Source organism: Embiotoca jacksoni, unplaced genomic scaffold (assembly GCF_022577435.1).
Source record: "Embiotoca jacksoni isolate LCO1_2020_lvr unplaced genomic scaffold, fEmbJac1.0.p SCAF_24, whole genome shotgun sequence".
Classification (NCBI taxonomy): Eukaryota; Metazoa; Chordata; class Actinopteri; family Embiotocidae; genus Embiotoca; species Embiotoca jacksoni.
In genome coordinates, this window is record NW_027185375.1 from 3,960,941 (window position 1) to 3,980,953 (window position 20,013).

The 20,013-nt window shown below is 45.2% G+C and overlaps 2 protein-coding genes across 3 annotated transcripts in view; both read right to left on the bottom strand.

The window, feature by feature from the left end:
• Window positions 1-656: 656 nt before the first annotated feature.
• On the bottom strand, window positions 657-1,738 carry ccl36.1 (chemokine (C-C motif) ligand 36, duplicate 1). Of its 2 annotated transcripts, none has more exons than XM_069159124.1 (3): window positions 1,523-1,738; window positions 1,329-1,440; window positions 657-1,008 (listed from the first exon to the last, which is right to left on the bottom strand). In XM_069159124.1, the coding sequence occupies exons 1-3, from the start codon at window positions 1,617-1,619 to the stop codon at window positions 912-914; spliced, it is 306 nt and encodes a 101-aa protein (XP_069015225.1). In that variant the 5' UTR covers window positions 1,620-1,738; the 3' UTR covers window positions 657-911. The 2 variants fall into 2 exon arrangements, with proteins under 2 accessions (XP_069015225.1, XP_069015226.1); XM_069159125.1 differs by having other exon boundaries at window positions 1,550-1,728.
• Window positions 1,739-2,564: 826 nt separating this feature from the next.
• Window positions 2,565-20,013, bottom strand: part of tbc1d14 (TBC1 domain family, member 14) — a 43,540-nt gene continuing 26,091 nt past the window's right edge. The window contains 10 exon segments of the mRNA XM_069159120.1: window positions 2,565-6,770; window positions 7,283-7,541; window positions 8,475-8,584; window positions 9,387-9,515; window positions 12,981-13,052; window positions 13,427-13,515; window positions 13,632-13,712; window positions 16,195-16,301; window positions 18,623-18,740; window positions 18,921-19,003. Coding sequence (XP_069015221.1) covers window positions 6,711-6,770; window positions 7,283-7,541; window positions 8,475-8,584; window positions 9,387-9,515; window positions 12,981-13,052; window positions 13,427-13,515; window positions 13,632-13,712; window positions 16,195-16,301; window positions 18,623-18,740; window positions 18,921-19,003 — 1,108 coding nt within the window. The 3' untranslated portion in view covers window positions 2,565-6,710.

Consider the following 20,013-nt stretch of genomic DNA (forward strand, 5'->3'; position numbering starts at 1 on the left):
GAAATACTATATATGAATAGAATTTAATTGAAATACATGGGGCCCAATTGGTTCTGGATCAAACCATCAATTTAATAAATAATTCTACGCGTTATTTCATACCTCTGATGAGGGGAATCATTTATTCTGTTAAATCCACTAATAAACTACAATGTAAGATGTCAGTCCCATCAAACATACCAGCCTGTATGCAAACAATAAAACATGGATCATTTATAAGCTAAAAACAAAGAAAAAAAAAAAGAAAAGATGTATTTATATACACACATATATATATATATATATATATATATATATATACATGTATATGTATATGTAAAGGGGGCCGGCTGCGGTTTGAAGGGGGGGGATTTATATACACATATGTGTGTGTGTGTGTAATGACTGAAGCAGCAGCAGATATACTTCTTTAAACAAAATGTAATGTTATATCATAACGACATAATATGGTAAAGATTACGTTCCTATACGTTTGTGTAGTAACAGACTGACAGACGTCCGTTATTAAATTTCGTAGAAATTTTGTGGGCAAATAATAATAATAAACAAACAAACAAACAAAAACAACTTAAAAATATAAGAATAAACAACAATAAAATAAAACTATATTTGAATCATGTCTGACAGCTATTAAAAAGAATTGAGATGAGACGAGGCAAAGTTTTTGTATGACTTTAATACGACAGGATAATATGAGTACTACAAAGCAAGCAAAAGTCAAAAGTGCATAGGGGGGGGGAGGGAGTCCATTCAAGCCTCCAAATGACTCAGCTTTAAACCAAAATCGGCGATTACTAAATCAACAAGATTTTCATATCGTTATCAAAATCTTGACCGCGGCGTCAGGCGCGTTTCACGGCACGCGAGTTAAAGAAGAAGGGGAAAGGCGTAGAGACGAGCGGGCGGCCGATTCAGAAGTTGCTCTCCTCCAACCTTTTCATGATGTTCTCGACCCAGGAGAGACTCATATCCACGCAGATGTGGCGAGAATGGTTTTTCGTAACCAAGCTGAAACAAAGAGGAGATGATGATGATGATGATGATGATGTCACAATCACAACGAACAAATCTTCTTTTTTTTAACTTTTTTTTGTCTTTTCTAAATCGCAATAAAAATGCCACAAAACTGCAAAAAAAAAAAAAAAAAAACTTCAAGCGGTGTCTGGCGTAAAGCGAAGGCAGCGGGGAAATTTAGAGAACATGGCGCGATCGATATATAAAATATAAGCTTCATTATTATTTTTTTATGTTTTTTTTTTTTTTTTTTTTTTTAAATGTCTGTAAATTGTAACGCATTTACGACGTAATCTCAGCTGGCAGGCACTTACACGGCTGCGGCCCTGGGGCACCGGTGGTCGGTGATGTAATACGAGCCGATTAACTTTTTGTTCATCTTTCTCGGGTAGAATTTGAAGCAGCAGTTGTCGGGACCGATTGCACCTGAAAGAAAAAAAAAAAACAGCATCAGAGTCGGCGGATCCCCGCTTCAGAAGTGACACCCCCCCCCGCCGCCTGAACCCACCCGCAGAGCGATCAGAGGTCGTCTTACTGTTGCAGAAGACCACGGCCATCAGCGCGGCCGCCAGGACGCAGAGCAGGAGGACGTGGGGGGTCTTCATGGCGACTCGGGGAGGACACGAACGGCTGGGGCGACGGGGCGATCTAAAACGAAAGGCGTCGCGGCCCGATCACTTTATCGAGATCGAAAAAGGGGTTTGAGGGGAGGAGAGAGAGGAAAAAAAAAAAAAAGAAAAAGAAAAAGAAATAACAGCAGGTGTAGGTTGGTGTGAAAGAGGAGGGGAGGGGGGGGGGGAGGGGGGGGGCTGCGGTTTGAAAAGGGGGGGGAGGAAGGGGGGGAGGTTTAGGTTTGACGTACCACTCGGTTGAGTCGGTTTTAGATGGGAGGTGGATTTGCAGAGGAAATGCGCTTGCGGTGAGGCTCAAAGACCGACGGCGACAGGCAGCAACATTCGTACAGCGCCGAACAAACTCTTTAATTCAGAAGATGAAAGGAAAGATCTGAAACAAAAAGACTCCAACGCAGCAAGTCGTGGTGTTTTTGTTGTGTTTGTGCTCCATCCTGGAGTTTGTCCAACGCCAACTTCTTTATACCTTCTTTTTGCGATATATGTAGTTACCTCACTTTTCTTTTTTTTTTTTTTTTTACATTTCCTCGCATTATTTGTTTTTTTTTCCTGAATGTTAATTCAAGAGTTTTAAAAAAAAAAAATATATATATATTTTAAACTAACAAAGCAGCCCACCTCGCTTAACTACGAGGAGGCGATGATCCCTCGTCTTAGTGCGAAGCCCTGATCGGTCGATTGGTTCTCCAACCGGCGCAACTCATTGTTGGCTGGTTCCAGAAATGGATCCCGGTTCCAGAAATGGATCCCGGTTCCGGGCAGAAGTGCGTTTAAAGTCCAATACCACCGAGGACCACCAGGGGCAGGCTCCAACAGGCTCCTTTTCAAAAAGCAAGAACTTCCTCACGAAATACAACCAGTTCGACGTACAAGCCGTCGGTTTTTATGTCTTCAACAAAGACGGACAAACGATCCCGGTTGAATATGTACAGCTTTTTTCTTTATTATAATACAACCATCATTTATTTACATTTCAAGTGAGATACAGTTGCACGGTGACGCTCTGCAGTCTCCATGCACGTCTATCGGTCCTCTACAGTACACGGGGGGTCTCTTGAAGAAAAATTAAATAACGCAAACAAACAGAATTAAAGACATTCAGGCGAATCAAGCCCGATCGATAAGCATATTAGTTTATTTCAATTCAAATTTAGTTTGGATTTACTTCTTTTTTTTTTTTTTTTTTTTTTTTTTTTTTTCAATTCACACCCAGGGCCGGGGGTCTTCGATGTAAACAGGAAAGACACACTTTGAGGTTACACCGCAGCTTCTTCAAGCACAAAACAAAACAACAATAACAAAACAAAAACACCGAGGAAAAACAGCGATGGAAGAAAAAAAAAAACAACAACCAAGAACCCGTTTTGAACCGCGAGGGACGACAAGAGAAGTGATGATGCGAGGCACGACTCGATGCAAAGGCTTACATGTATGTGCAAAAAGCTTTATTGCAGTCCTGCGGTGTGTTACCACAGTGGGAGGGGAGGGGGAGAGATGGGGGGTGAGGGGGTGAGGGGGGGTGATTTGGTGCATAAGAAGAAAAAAAAGAGTGATCAGAAGAGTGCGCTGCACGGCGGGGGGGGGGGGGGGGGGGGGGGTCATCGGTGACAAGGAGGCTGTGAGGGTTTCTTTAAAGAACGATGACCGACGATCCCCCCCCAAAAAATATATTTAAAATAAATATAGAAATAAACACAGCAGCTGTTTGACCCGAGGACAAAACAGGAGGGTTTTCAAGCCCAGAAAACGCGTCGCACCTCGGGCCCGAAGTCAGGGCTGTTCAACGAAGCACGCACACGCACACGCACACGCATAACGCATAACGCACACGCATAACGCACATAACGCACACGCATAACGCACACGCATAACGCACACGCGAGAGGTTCAGAAGTCGCCAACATAACCGGGGCACAAAAAGGACGCCAAGTCCGTCTCGCGCAGAATCAGCAGCGCGACACATCAGGTGAAGCAGCTTCCCAAACAACAACAACAACAACAACAACAACAGGACAAACCGGACCGCTGAACTCTTCCTCAAACATCCACGACCAACTGAGATCTCTGCTCTTTCCACTTTTTAGTCCTTTTGACGGCGTTTGTGCAAAATGAGCTTTTAAAAAGACAACAATCTTCACAACAACAACAACAAAAACAACAAAAAAAAAATCATCATGAGCAAACAGGGTGACGTTACTTTTTTTTTTAATCTGATTATCAAATAACTTCACCCTCGACAGTGGAAGTAAATACTGGCCGCTACAGGTCGGGATGGAGAACGACGACGATCTGCGATCCGAACGACAAAAACTAAAACCAGCAAACTATTTTTTTTAATTTTTTTTTTTTTCATACAAGTTCTGATTCGGGACAAAATTTTCAATAAAGGTCGCGCAGCGCTCGACAGCCGACGGTCAGCTCGCACTTTGGATCAAACTTTGTAGGTTCCTCGTCAGTTTCATTCAGTGATGAACCCAAACTGAACAAAGCCTTCACGAACTCCATAAAAAAATAATAATAATAATAAAAAAAAAAAAATAAAAGCATCAAATCCTGGAACAAGTTTTAAATTCTTGACTGGTGAAAATTGGAGAACATTTGAAGTTACTGGGAAAAATACTCGTGGATTCGGCTCTCGCCTGCAGGAAGCTCACTGCTTTCACACTAGAGGACAAAAAACAAACCTGACGGCTCGTGTCATAATCGCGAGATCCGGATCTCAATATCTTTCTAACTTTTCCTGCAGTAGCCAACGTTAGTGCCGACAGACCGCACCTACACTTTTCTCATATTTACAAGATCTGGATCTTCCAACTATGAGATAATTATCTTGATCACGAGAAACGATCTCGTAGCTACGAGAAACCATTTCATAATTACGAGAAACCATTTCATAATTACGAGAACAGATTTTATAATTACGAGAAACCATTTCATAATTACAAGAAACCATTTCATAATTACGAGAACGGATTTTATAATTACGAGAAACGATCTCCTAATTACGAGAAACCATTTCATAATTACGAGAAACGATTTCATAATTACGAGAAACGATTTCATAATTACGAGAACAGATTTTATAATTACGAGAAACTATTTCATAATTACAAGAAACCATTTCATAATTACGAGAACAGATTTTATAATTACGAGAAACCATTTCATAATTACGAGAACGGATTTTATAATTACGAGAAACCATTTCCTAATTACGAGAACGGATTTCATAATTACGAGAAACGATTTCATAATTACGAGAAACGATTTCATAATTACGAGAAACGATTTCATAATTACGAGAATGGATTTCATAATTACAAGAATGGATTTCATAATTACGAGAAACGATTTCATAATTACGAGAAACCATTTAATAATTACGAGAATGGATTTTATAATTACGAGAAACGATCTCCTAATTACGAGAAACGATCTCCTAATTACGAGAAACGATCTCCTAATTACGAGAACGGATTTCATAATTACGAGAACGGATTTCATAATTACGAGAATGGATTTCATAATTACGAGAAACGATTTCATAATTACGAGAAACGATCTCCTAATTACGAGAAACGATTTTATAATTACGAGAAACGATCTCCTAATTACGAGAACGGGTTTCATAATTACGAGAAACGATTTCATAATTACGAGAATGGATTTCATAATTACGAGAAACGATCTCCTAATTACGAGAACGGGTTTCATAATTACGAGAAACGATCTCCTAATTACGAGAACGGATTTCATAATTACGAGAACGGATTTCATAATTACGAGAAACCATTTAATAATTACGAGAATGGATTTTATAATTACGAGAAACGATCTCCTAATTACGAGAAACGATCTCCTAATTACGAGAACGGATTTCATAATTACGAGAACGGATTTCATAATCACGAGAAGCTGTTGATTTTGTTTTCCCACATGCTCTTCCGTACTCCCCCGCCCTCTAGTGGACGCTTTTTAAATGACGTGAACAACGCTGCTCAAGTCCCGAGTTTAAAACACTTTGCGGACGCGCTTCGAAGGACTTCGGGCGGAGAGAGTTTCAGCTACGAACCTTCATTTGTTCAGAACGAGTCTCGTTCGTGTCCCGCCCACACTTTGATAAATATTAAATAAAAAGTACAAAAGACTTCAACGCTCACGCCGAAGACGACAGCAATCAAATGACGGACGAGCCGGCGCGTTCCTCGAACGCACCGCGTGAAACTCATGGCAGGCAGCTTTTAGAGGGTTCAAACATTTCACCGACCGACAGCACGAAGGTTCATGTGCAATTTCTGTTGCATCTTTATAGATTTTAAAGGACAAAAGTCACAAACACACACAAAAAAAAAAAAATCTAACGCAAAGGAATGATTCGAGTAAAAAAAAAAAAAAAAAAACACAAGAGAGGTGAATCTACAGGACAAGAGGGACAAGAGAGACAAGAGAGACAAGAGGGACAAGAGAGACGCAAGCTTTTGTTTCATTTCATCAAAAGTGTCATTTCAGGACATTTCTGTCGAGTTCCCTGACGAATGTTTCTTCAAAGATCCAAACAGCCAAATTCAAAAGATCCATTTGCCAAACGAAAAACAACAACAACAACAACAACAACAACAAAAACTAGTGGAATTGTAGTCAGACTGAGAGTCGACAGCCGTTGTTCAAAAGTGACGTGGAGGATGTCGACCGGTGTGTGTGTGTGTGTGTGCGCGCGTGTGTGTGTGTGTGTGTGTGTGTGTGTGTGTGTGTGTGTGTGTGTGTGTGTGCGCGTGTGTGTGTGTGTGTGCGCGTGTGTGTGTGTGTGTGTGTGTTACATTCTTGCAGCCTTTTCCCAGCTGCAGCTTCCAGGTCACCGCTGGGCCTCCGAGCAGAGGAGGGGTGTTCGGGAGTCAAATAAGGCCTCGTCACCGACAGACAACTACCCCGCCCCCGCACCCCCCACCCACCCCAGGGGTGTCCGGCAGGTCCGTCTGGTCCGGGGGGGGGGGGGGGGGGGGGAGCTCTGGTCGAGTCTTGTTAGTGGTGGTGGTGGTGGTGGTGGTGGTGGTTCTCCTTCCGATCTCAGCTCAGCGCTTCAGCACCGGGCTGCCTCGCTCCGGACCTCTTCTGCTCCGTCAGCGCCTGCGGCACCCGACCAGGTGGAGGAGAGGGGGGAGAGGGGGGAGAAGGGGAGGGGGCAGTTAAAACATGGATCTGCACCGAAGTCGTCAACAGAAGCTCCGGCGCTCTCCGTCTGCGTTCAGGACCAGTAACGAGTCCGACTGAAAACGCTCCACGGTTTCGGCAGCTTTTCTCTGGTGGATTTTTCTTTGGTCAAATTGGAGGAATTTGCAAAATTCAAAGCCAAACGGCTACCTGATAAAACCAAATTTAAAAAAAGTAATACGTAACCACTTCCTTTGATGATAAGCATGTTGTAATATCTTTTTTTTTTATTATTATTATTTATTGTAAGTGCAGTCTCTAAAACTAATTCAACGTCTTCCTTGTTCCCGCGATAAAACCACATTTCCCACAAACCCCGTCACTTGTTTTTTTTTTTCCCCCGGTTTGTTTTGATGGCTTATCGGCTCACGGAGGGGAAAGAAAAGAAACAAACAACAACAACAACAAAAAAAACAAACGCCTCCCACCTGCGCCCACTTCCTGTTGCGGCTGGTCATGTGGACGGCGGCGATGTGCTGGAAGAGCTGCTCGGCGGGGATGAGGTCGGGCAGCCGGGTGAGGAACTGGGCCATGTGGATGAAGTCCATGCGGGTCAGGACGTCCTGGTAGAGACGCAGCAGGCCCAGCCCCGTGCGGAACAGGAACTCCTCGCCGTCCCGGCAGAACACGTCCCACACTCGGCACGCCAGGTCCAACGGCAGAGACTTGCTGTACAGCGTGAAGATCCTGAGGGGGACGGGACGGGACGGGACGGGGGACGGAGGGAGGGAATGTGATTATTCTGAAATAAAAGTGTTTTTTTACTAAACAAATAAGAGACTGAAAAAAAAAAAGTCAGAAACAAAACGCCTTCAAATCGTTTTTTTTTGTTGTTTTTTTTTCTCCCCGACATGAGATTGAGCTTATTTACGCACAATCCAGCGGTTATGGAGGAACTTGTTATTTTGTCAACTCCTGGATTTTTTTTTTTTTTTTTTTCTTCAGTCCCTACAAAGTCCTCAACGTCTCGTCTCCAACCGTATCGAAACCGAAAGCGGAGGCGAAGCGGCTGCAGACTTGAAGCAGGATCAATGATCATCCTCCCCGCGCCGGTCTCATGTTGTAATTCAAAATATCATTTTACATTCGCGTTTGAGAAAAAGAAAAGAAAAGATCGATCCTGAGCCCCTTAAAAGAAATCCCTTTCAGAAGAGATCAGCAGGACGACGGAGTTTAAAAAAAACAACAAAAACAAACAAACAAAAAAAAGAAAGGCAGAGAGCCCCCACCCACCTGCCCCCACCCCCCCCCCCCCACCCGAACAGACCGCTGCCCATCTTCCTGTCTTCTCAGAAACACTGAAACTGCGAGGCCACCGCGAGGCCGAGCGTCGCATTTCGAGACGAAGGCGCGAAACCACCGGCGTCAGCAGGATGGAGCACGAAGCGATCTCTGCACGTTTCACGTCGAGCGAATGCAAGTCGACAGGATGGAAAGTTATTACGAGAGGGAAATTGTGGTTGTTGGTTTTTTTTTTTTTTTGGGTATATATATATATATATCTGCGTAATCGATTGTCTGGTTCTAAATTCTCGGTCTCACTTAATGACCCCAAAAAAAAAAAAAAAAAAAAAAAAGTTCACCAAAGTTGCAACAAACGAGACAAACGAGAGGACTCACCAGTCGATTAAATAAATATCGGGGGTCAAGTTGTTTTTCTTGAAATGTGTAAAGAGCTTTGGTAGGTTTTCTTCGAAGAACACTTCGAACGCCGCGAAGTAAGTCAACATCTGTGGGGACGAGAGAAGGGGACATTTTCAAAAACAAACTTCATTATTTGAGGAAAAAGTGCAACAGATCACTCAAAATAAATAGGATAATGGTGAGCTGCAGATTTAATTCATATGATACTGCAATAGAAACTGTTAAAAATGTCCTAACAATGTAATTACAAATAAATAATAATATTATATTAAAATACAGCTACATAGATAGTTACTTTATTAATCCCACAAGGGGACTTTTTTTTCTTTTTTCTTTTTTTTTGCTGACGCAGCATTATAGGTACAGGAAAGCAATAAAGCAATAAAACAACAGAGTAAAAATATGAAATATAAAAAAAGCACACTATATGCAATAAAATAGAAGAATTAAATTCAATTAAAAAGAATTCAACAATAGTGCATACTTCACGCTCCTCGTGTTATTAAAGACTGCAGATCTGAATATTTGAATATTGCTCTGCACTAATGCGGCGGTGTCGCAATGCGTGTCATTGGACGGGCGTGGCTGTGTTCCTCGTCAGGTCACTGGACGGCGGGGCGTGACGGCGCGCGCGCGTACGAGCGTCTTTCTGCGCAGCCGCGCGGGTTCAAACGTTAAATAGGAACTTTGACATGAGATCCGTGTCAAATATTAAAGCTGCAGGTGGAGCTGTGATGTGGTGTCGAAATGGGGCTGTGGTCATTAAGGACGCCGCGTGAAGTGGGTCAGGGTGCACGCTTCTGGTTGGCTGCGTGTGTGTGCGTGTGTGTGTGCGCGTGTGTGTGTGTGTGTGTGTGTGCGTGTGTGTGTGTGTGTGTGTGTACTGACAAGGCTGTGGTCGACTCTGAAGAAGGCCATCTGACAGGGCTTGTTAAGCAGGTTGGCAAAAGCTATGAAGGCGTCGGCCGTGTCCAGATTCAGGATCAGAACTGCTGCGATGAACGACATCCCCTGCACCTAAACACACACACACACACACACACACACACACACACACACACACACACACACACACACACACACAGAGAGAGAGTTTGTACAAGCAAACACTGTGCAACGGGTCTTACCGTAAATATAAAACCCTGAGTGTGACTTCCGTTTCTAATGACAGAGAAGCGGTGAGTTTGGACACCGTCGACAATTTAAACTAAACTAAAGTAATTCATTGCAAGACGAAGTTCTTCTGACGAAACGCAGACGGAGCCTGACGGAAATATCAAAACAAAAGGACCTGCGCACAAAGGTGAGTGTGTTTGTGTGTGTGCATGCGTGTGTGCGTGTGTGTTTTGTGTGTGTGTGTGTGTGTGTGTGTGTGTGTGTGTGATTGTGAGTGTGTGTGTGTGTGATTGTGAGAGTGTGTGTGTGTGTGTGTGTGTGTGATTGTGAGTGTGTGTGTGTGTGATTGTGAGAGTGTGTGTGTGTGTGTGTGTGTGAGATTGTGAGTGTGTGTGTGTGCGATTGTGAGTGTGTGTGTGTGTGTGTGTGTGTGTGTGTGAGTGTGTGTGATTGTGAGTGTGAGTGTGTGTGTGTGCGTGTGTGTGCGTGTGTGTGAGTGTGTGTGATTGTGAGTGTGTGTGTGAGATTGTGAGTGTGTGTGTGTATGTGTGTGTGTGTGTGTGTGTGTGTGTCTGTGTGTGTGATTGTGAGTGTGTGTGTGTGTGTGTGTGAGTGTGTGTGATTGTGAGTGTGAGTGTGTGTGTGAGATTGTGAGTGTGTGTCTGTGTGTGTGATTGTGTGTGTGTGTGTGTGTGTGTGATTGTGAGATTGTGAGTGTGTGTGTGTGTGTGATTGTGAGTGTGTGTGTGTGTGTGTGTGTGTGATTGTGAGTGTGTGTGTGTGTGTGTGCGTGTAATTGTGAGTGTGTGTGTGTGTGTGTGTGAGTGTGTGTGATTGTGAGTGTGAGTGTGTGTGTGAGATTGTGTGTGATTGTGAGTGTGTGATTCTGAGATTGTGAGTGTGTGTGTGTGTGTGTGTGATTGTGAGTGTGTGTGTGTGTGTGTGATTGTGAGTGTGTGTGTGTGTGTGCGTGTAATTGTGAGTGTGTGTGTGTGTGTGTGTGAGTGTGTGTGATTGTGTGTGTGTGTGTGTGTGTGTGTGATTGTGAGATTGTGAGTGTGTGTGTGTGTGATTGTGAGTGTGTGTGTGTGTGTGTGTGTGTGATTGTGAGTGTGTGTGTGTGCGTGTAATTGTGAGTGTGTGTGTGTGTGTGTGTGAGTGTGTGTGATTGTGAGTGTGAGTGTGTGTGTGAGATTGTGTGTGATTGTGATTGTGAGTGTGTGATTCTGAGATTGTGAGTGTGTGTGTGTGTGTGTGTGTGATTGTGAGTGTGTGTGTGTGTGTGCGTGTAATTGTGAGTGTGTGTGTGTGTGATTGTGTGTGTGTGATTGTGTGTGTGTGTGTGTGTGTGTGTGGCAGCGTTGGGGTCAGTGCAGGAAGTCTTAGTCATTCCACCCTCATGCAGACGACGACAACACGGTGCAGCAGTGATGTAAACCGCAGCATCCTCAGCTCAACAGCTACAGAGTCTGAGAACTGACATCCGAGCAGAGCAGCGGTCTCCCGCTCGACGCCACCGGCCGATTAACGGAAGGATTACACGTCGGTGAAAAGCGACGACGGCGCGAATATATAATCCCGTTTCTGTCGCCGGCTGCGACCGTCGGCCGACGTGACGCAAACAGTCGCAGTCGTGGTCGGGCGCTTCGGAAATGTGACGATTTGACACTTTTTCCTCGGTCGCGTCTCATCATTTTTCAGTTTTGGACTGTTTGATGAACAAATAAGGAAGATGATGGCAAAAAAAAAAAAAATAATGACGATACTTTTTAGGTGCAGTCCCAATTTCTGTCTCCGGGGTTTGATTTAATACACAAACAGGACGAGCGTCTGAAAGGCCGCGACATGAGGTGACGCGCCGTCGTCGCGTCGCCAGATGTTCTGAGGCAGGAAATCTTCTGGTTCTGATGTCGGAGCTCGACGTTTAAAGTGGAAACAAACCTCACCCATCACTCGCGGCGTGTCGCTGGCATCATTTGACACGTTGCCCAGAACATATCGGACCAATTGACATATTGAGCAAACACCGCCACCAGAATATGAAAGATGGATTTGGGTTGATTATTTGCTTCTTTTTGTTGTTGTTGTTGTTGTTTTTTCCCATGTTTTGTATCGAGTCAGAGAGACAAGGAGGCGGAGCAGCGAACCTGCCTCTGTCCAAACGATCACCTCTAATCTTCAGTGCGTGTTTTTATGTGCCGTAACTTCTGACTGACAGCTTCCGGAAACCAGATGTGCTGACTCGAGCTTCCCCGACGAGGTCCCTCGATCCGCTCGTCCAAAAGGCAAACGTGTGAATCTGTGATCTCGACCTCGACCCCTCCCCTCCCCTCCTCCCCCCGGGAAAGTAGCTGCTCAGTTTGCGTTTAAGTGCCGGCGCTATTTGGTTGCGATTTCCCCTCCACGGGGGAGGTCTGATGATGAAGCTGCATCTCGCACGGAAATAGAAAATATTTGATTTTCTCTTTTGGAACAACCTTCTCCCGCCTCCCACCAGACTCGTCCCACTGGGTGGAAATCAAACCTCTGAAACTGTCCCGTCATCTCGACCGAGATCATAAAAACACGCTACGTAGGCGTTACGTGGGAGAGCAGAGTCTGTGCCCGTAACATCTTCTTTTCTTTTTTTTTTTTTTTAAACCACCGTACCCGGCACTGCATACACTATATGAAAAGGTCACTTACGATGTCTAACAACTGTCACTACTTCCCCCACAGTGCAAAATGTTCGCTCGTGTTTTTCCTTCATGTGCTGTGAGGTTCACCACACGCCCCCCCCCCCCCCCCCCCCCCCCGCCCTTCCCCTGCTATTTTATTAAAGGTGCAGATGACCAAAAGCTGTAGAGAGAAAGTTGAGGTCAATAATAGTGACAAAAAAAACAAAAACAAAACAAGGCCACATGACCCACAACAAAAACAAGACTGACAGAAGTGTCGGGCGGTTTATGGCCCGTCGATGATGCTCATAAACGCAGCAAATTCAAAACGGATACGTTCAACTTCAAGTGCGTAACTTTGATCAAATCTGCTTTAGAGGACCCTCCCGCGCATGCAACCGTCTAAAAAAAACAAAAACAAAAAAAGCCGCGATGTTATTTGGCACGTGTTCCACAGACGCGTGTGGACCGAGCGGGTTTTCAGACGCGTTGCCGCGTGAACGCTCGGACGTCCGGCGATTAAAACGGCGAGCATTTCGGCTCGGCGTCGCGTCTCGGACTTCATTAATACCTCCGGTGAACCGCCTCGCTTTTTGTCAACACGGGAAGCTCATCAGTCCCCCTCCCCCCCCCCTCCCCCCCATCCCGTCACGGAGACCCTCCGGAGGATCAACAGGACGTCATGCTGTGTTTGGTGCGCGTGACTTACGTAGCCGACGTCTGGCCGGTAACAAGTGTAAGCTCCCAGAATGCTGTGCAGCACGTCGTGATAGGGCCCGCCCTGATGGTGGAGGAAGAGGTGATGAAGACAATGAAACAAACGGGCCTTAAAATACACTCGTGATACACACATGGGGGGTTTTATGACTGAGGGATACCGTGTGGAAATGTAGAAAGGGAAAAAAAATAAATACAAATAAAAATTGTCGTACCAGCAGCAACATTTCATTTCCGTCTTATTCAGGTCTAAAGCTTCTTCTCCACTGACGGGAACCGGCTTCTTTTGTTTTTTTTTTAGCCGTCTATTGCCTGTGGATGGTACCTGGTGCTATTTTTTCGCATCGCCTCCGTCAGGGTTCAAAAATGGAAGTGAGCCGCTGACTACAGCGCTCCCGTGCCGCGTCGGCATCTCTGGAGCCGACTCGTGTCACTGACCTGCTGGAAGATGCACAGCTGGGGGAAAGTTCTCGAGATGTCCAGCTTGATCAGCTCCAGACTCGACTCCCTGTCTGAAGAACCTACGTCTGAACAACACGGCAGGACGTGAAGAAACGCGGGGGGGAACGCGTTGGGAGGATAAATGACACACTTTTATTTTTATTTTTTTTAAGCGAACGGGGTTTTTCGTTTTCGTCTCTACCGTCATTTGCCGTCTCTGTTGTGGGTGCTGGAGCGGTGTTCCACTTCTCTTTGGCCCGGGACAGACAGATGTTATACAGCTCTGCAGGGACACAGAACAGCAACACAGTGCAGTCAGTATCAGAGGGAGAGGGAGGGAGGGAGGGAGGGAGGGAGGGAGGGAGGGAGGGAGGGATGGAGGCGAAATTGATTTTTAAGGCAATTTATGATTATTAACTTGCACCTTTCAAGGATATGAATGTCTCTGATTACAGGTCGTAAACGGTAGAAATATTAACTGTAATGTGCCATCGTGTGTTCAGATGTAACTCAGCTCTAACTTGCAGATAAAGGTCCGCACAAAAGCCTGCAGCTCCATGCTCAGTGTTTTAAAGTACTTACAATGGCCTCTCCGAGCTGCGTTTCAATTTCCATCTGCTAACCGCTGATAAGTGGACTGAATAAAATGGAGCTGCCTTCCTGTTGTTTTGGGAACAATGGAACACAACTTTCCTATTTCATCTCGTGTGGTTTCTCCGCGTCTCGACTTTTCTCTTCCTCCCATTAATCCCGGTGAAAGTTGAAATAGAAATACACATTTTCCGAGAGACCGAGAGAGAGAGAGAGAGAGAGAGAGAGAGAGAGAGAGAGAGAGGCTTGAAACCCCCGTCTATTATTAATAGGAATAGTGCGCCTCATGCATGAAGACTCCTTGAGAGGCTGAAGCTCCAGATGACCTGCACGTCTCTCACCGGCTTCGTAGCGGCTCTGACCTCGTTAACATCAAACGTCAAAATGACAACCAAAAAAAACGCCTGGTGACCGACGTGCAGGCGGTGCGTCCCAGGCTCGAGAGTCCCGAAGAGGCGCGCTGTCTATTATTTTGAACACATCTCCTTCAAAATATAGCGGCGCTCGAAGGAGCCACGATGGTAAATAGTGTTGTGGACAGCACCGTAGCAGCATCTCTACTGCAAGCAGTTGAAGCCGCTAGGAGCAGGAACAAAATTGAATTTAATTGCAGGAATACTGTCACTGAGCTGCTGCAGCACTTATGGAATGACAGATAAGTTTGAAAGGACTGAGCGTGCATGCGTGTGTGTGTGTGTGTGTGTGTGTGTGTGTGTGTGTGTGTGTGTGTGTGTGTGTGTGTGTGTGTGTGAGACCTCCTCAGCACCCTCTGGGCTACTTGCAGATAAGCACTCACTCGCTTCCTGCTGAGCTGGCCCACTCTGCTTTGTGCTGCTCATCCTTTTAAATGGAGCCACACTCCTATGCATCAGGACACACACACACACACACACACACACACACACACACACACACACACACACACACAGGGCTGCAAGAGGGGAATGAATCTTCTGTCTGTGTGTGTGTGTGTGTGTGTGTGTGTGTGTGTGTGTGTGTGTGTTCTCCTTGCAGGCTCAGGGAACTCATTGACATGCTGCTCAGTCCCTCGTGCCGGGGGGGGAAGCACTGGACCATGCTCCTCCATATCACGGACACTCGTCCTTCCTCTGCTATCTCACTGCCTCTTATTCAATTACAGACACCGAGACAAACTGCTACACCCATCTGTGTGTGTGTGTGTGTGTGTGTGTGTGTGTGTGTGTGTGTGTGTGTGCGCGCGTTACTCATTTTACGGAGGCATACATACATTTCCAGTCACATCGTGTAAACAGACTAATTGACTAATTTTTAAAGGGACAGAAAGCAGATGCTCGTAACGTCCAACCCTAAAAGCTGCCGTGCGGAGCGTCCGTGTCCTCCTTCTGTCAGTGACGGTAATCACAGAAACTCGGTTAGCGCGTGCTTACTTCACAGCACCTACTGCCCCCCTCCCATGTCGCTAATGTTATGGCCGTAATCAAGTCAAAACTGCCACAGCGTTCATTTTAGTATGATAACATCTGGAAAGTTGAATTTATTTTACCCAAATTCACGTCAGCATAAATCGGAAGTTATAATTTACCTGGCGGCAATATGCGTGATGTAACAGACGTTGATTTATATTTGAAGTACCGCACTCTGTGTTTTTAGATTGTGGGTTGAAGATGCGCGCCGTGTTCCAGACGGCATACCTCCCGTGGTACACTCATAAATAGTACGGTCAGGACATGTCAGGACTCTTACTTGTGTTCTCACTTGTAATTTTGACAGAGCAGCAGTGTTTGAAATCGCACACTGCTGTTCTGCAATCGGAAATAACCTCAGTTCGACGCACTCAAAATAGTCACTGTTGGTGCACAAGTACAACATCTGGAACACAGATCTGGTTTTAAGGTTAGGGTTAGCGGTCATAGTTAAAGGAAGTGTTAGAAAAATGAACCAATGAAGGCTCAAATGTTAAAACCTAGAAGAAGAAGAAATAAATAACCGTACCGGAGTGTTTTTAAGTGACAAGAGGGGTTCAAGGAACGGAGTGTAGAGCAGTAAGATGATGGTGGAAATCAGGACATGAAAAATCACAGGTTCATTGATTCTGCATAACGCAGACGGTCAGATCCAGCACACGCACACACACACACACACACACACACACACACACACACACACACACACACACACTCGCTCCTCTGTACCATGTGTGATGTTGAGCTCGTTGCCCACAGCCAGGCTCCACACTCTGCCTCTGACACTGGGGGGGACGCCCTGCCACCACAGGTCCCTCACCCGTCGAGATGTGCACCTGCAGCAGGGGGAGACACGCGGGTGAATCTAGACGGAGGGAACACGCACGCTTTGAGGCCGGCTTGACGACCGGGTTTCACGGGCGAAACCGTCATTTGCTCTCCAGCGCCACAAGGTGGCAGTCACTCCTTCCAGTGAGTCCTTCCTTCAGACCGAAACTAACCTTTAACCCAGATGTCTTTCGCCTCTCAAATTCCTCTCTATACTCTCCTCTTGTTTGTATTGCGGTCATGGAAGTGTTCAGTCCGCATATTAATACAATGCTCGTGGTTGAACGGCATTTCGGGGGAGTGGGAGGTGAGGGGGGGGCACTCACTGCGAAGCATTTAAAAAAATTGAATCAGCCGGTGAAGAAAGATCACAACCAAAACGCAAAAGCTCCCTGATTTTGATATGAAAGAATGAAGTTATCATCTCATGCCAATGCCTCACACCCACAGCAGTAGTAATATTTTGGAACACTAAGTATAACTACTGCGAGGAGCTCTGATGCCGAGATCAATTCAAATGACCTCAGGGGGAATAAACACGAGGCAGTTAAGACTTATAAACAGGTTGTGTTTTGTCAATTAATTATCATGTCTGCACTTGTTTGTATTTGCAAAGCAGCTGTTCGGCGAACTGTCGGCTCCCAATGTGGCGCTGATCGTGAAATGACAACAAAACGGTCACTTTGAAGCGTCGTATTTCCTTCCGGTTGTGATGTCGTCGTTTTACAGATAACTTAAGGGAAGACGGACATATATTGACCGCGTCACGCATTTTATGAGCAGAGCAACACATCTGGAACTTCACGTGTTAAACTGAGATGATTAAAGCGCAGTATAACGACGACGTACGACTGTACTACACCGTGTGACGACACGGTGCTGTAAGGATGACTTTACATTACAGGCAATTGCCACGAGCTTATAGAAGCAGTTTTGGTTTTTTTTCCTCTCTGAGGATTTTTTTTTTTGTTGCATTCACAAATTGCTCGGTTTTGCAGCAGCTTTTCTCAAGACTTGTAATAAAACTTGTCGACTTGTTGACTAAAACTAGTCTTATGTCATTTTGTTGTAAAATTGCAGGAATTGGTTAAAAATGGCAAGTAAAGTAAAAAAAAATTTTAAAAAATGTAACTACTAACTACAAAATATTCCTTCAATCCTGTTCCACTATAAAAGTCATCGTGCACACAGAATCACTGAAAGAGCTGCAAATAATAAAATAAAATAAAAACATCCGAGTCATCAAAGTGACTGTGACTGTAATCCACAATTAATAGGCTCAATCTTATGTAAGATCATATTAATTCAACACAAAGTGCAGACTCTTGATGGTCAATAAACTCGTGTTCCTGAACTCACTGTATGATTAGACTGATGCAGGGAAGCGACTCGTGTGTTCTAACTCTCAGGGTAAGACCACATTTCCCATAAACCCCGTCACTTCCAGTTTTGGCCCGTTTTTTTTATTTTTATTTAGTTATTTATTTATTTTTTAAATCATTCGACATGTGGTTTGTTTCCGACGAGAGCAGATTTCTGACGCGAAACGAGGAGCTTCTCTTGTTGACGAGGAACGGTTTTGTTTCGAAAGTCTTCCCTCGTGTCGTTAAAAACCTCCAGCAGAGTTTCCACCGAGAACATTTTGTTGTGGAGGAGTTGCAGGAATTTTACGAAATTGAAAGCTTCCGCGAATATTTCAGAGGCTGTTTGGATTTGCTTCAATTACCGAGATTAAAAAGTGCCCGATGTCCCGGAGGGACGGATGAATGTGGGCAAATGTTAAACACTGATGAAGAAACTGGCACTGATAATTACACAGTCCAGGAAACTGTGTACACTGCTATGACTAGGAAGAAGAGGCAGTTTCCTCAATAATGATAATGATGATGATGATGATGATGATGACGGATTCATTTTAGTTTTTGTTTTTTTTAAATGTTTGTAAAAGAGATGAGGGGCTCATGCCACACTGAGCTTTGTGTACAACAAAACAAGAGCAGGTGATGCGTCGGTGAGTCCCAGTTTAACAGTTCATAATCCAAAACGGTTTTTTTTTGTTGTTGTTTTTTTTAACCAAACACTGATTTACAGACTAATGACGGCACTTCTCTCATCCTTTTACTTCTGTGTGTGTCCAGAAGAGATTAAACGAAATAACCGTCGTTCGTTTGAAGCGCTGCGCTGTTTGAAAGTGTCACCGGTGTTTGTACGGGAGAAATCCCTTCTGCGTGCGAAGGATCTACGTGCAAGTCAAACAACGTCTTGGAAATAAAAGTGTTGTCTGGAGAACACCGGGTATCACGAGTAGAAACCGAGTCTCGGTACTCACACGGTGCTCCAGTTCGGTAAGATGTCCTGGTTCCAGGTCTGGGCAGCGGAGCCGATGCTCTCCTCGAGTTTGCATCGATCCTCCAGCTGCTTCTTCCTCTTCTGGGCTTCCTTCAACTCTGCAGAAAAGACGAGGGTGATGACAAAAACGGGGGCAAACGGAAAGAGGGGAGAGGACGGCAGGCTGAAAGGAGATAGGAGTCTTTTTTTTTTTTTCTTTTTTTTAATGCCGTGGTGTGCAACGTTTTACAGAAAGGTGGGGGAAACCTTTCAAGCAGGTTCGTGGAGGATGAGCTCACCTCTCTTCTTGGCCTGGGCCACCATCTCTTCATACTGCTGTCGGTGCTTCTGTGCCTCCTCGGCCGGCTTGGCGGGCAGATTGCTGGAACCCGCATTACCGTCGCACACGGAGAAAACGGGTTAGCCGCTGCGCGCTCTCTGGGCTCAACGTGCATTATTCGTGGCGTGGAAGCACGCGGTGAACAAAGAGGGACGGGAGGCCTTCGTGTCGCTGGTCTGCTTACGGAGTGAATTCGACGCCCGGCGTGACGCGGCACGAGCGACGCGCTGTTGGTTCGATATTTCTGCCTTGTCGTGATCAACATAAGGCAGCACTTAAGTCATCGTAAATTGCGTCCTTGTTCAAATTTCTACTTTCAAAACCACGTTAAGTACGTCAACCTTGGATTGGCTATTAACATCCAACTGACCAATCCGGTCCGCGTTTGTTACGACGCTGGGCATTAAAAGTTCCCTCTGAAAACAAGCCGTTTCCAAATATCACATCGCATCCCTAACAGAAATGAGGAAAACAAAAAAAATAAATAAATAAATGGTTCAACCGTGCTGACGAAGATCATGTTATACGATTAAAAGCCCCAGAGCAGCTACCGGAGCCCGGCTCGGACCGAAAAGATTCACAACAAGACTCGACCGAATCAGAAAGCTGCAGAGGAAAAAGGTGTTGGCAGGTCTCGGGTCGGCTGACGGCGCCTCCTGCGATTCAGCCCGTCGACTCGACTGCAGTTTTCCCGAAGGCGAGGTGCAATAGATCGCGTTTCGTCTGCTTATTAGAGAAGACACCTCGAAGGCTCCTCTGGAGAACACAACTGCTTCAGGATATCAGAACAGGAGAGAACTCCTGTGTCATGTTCACTTGCACTCGTTTGCACGAACCTCCCCGGTGCCTGCGAATTCTTAACCCGCCGGGTTTTTTTTTTTTTTTTTTTTACTCGTTTCATCACTTCTAAAAGTGCCAATGTTGCAAATAGCTCGCGATCACTAACCTCGCTCCCATTTTTAAGATGGTACACATTATATACAGCAAACAATAAGTCTGAAATGCCGGAGGTTCAAACAGAAGTAGGGAGCTGTTGCTATGGAGATGTGAGA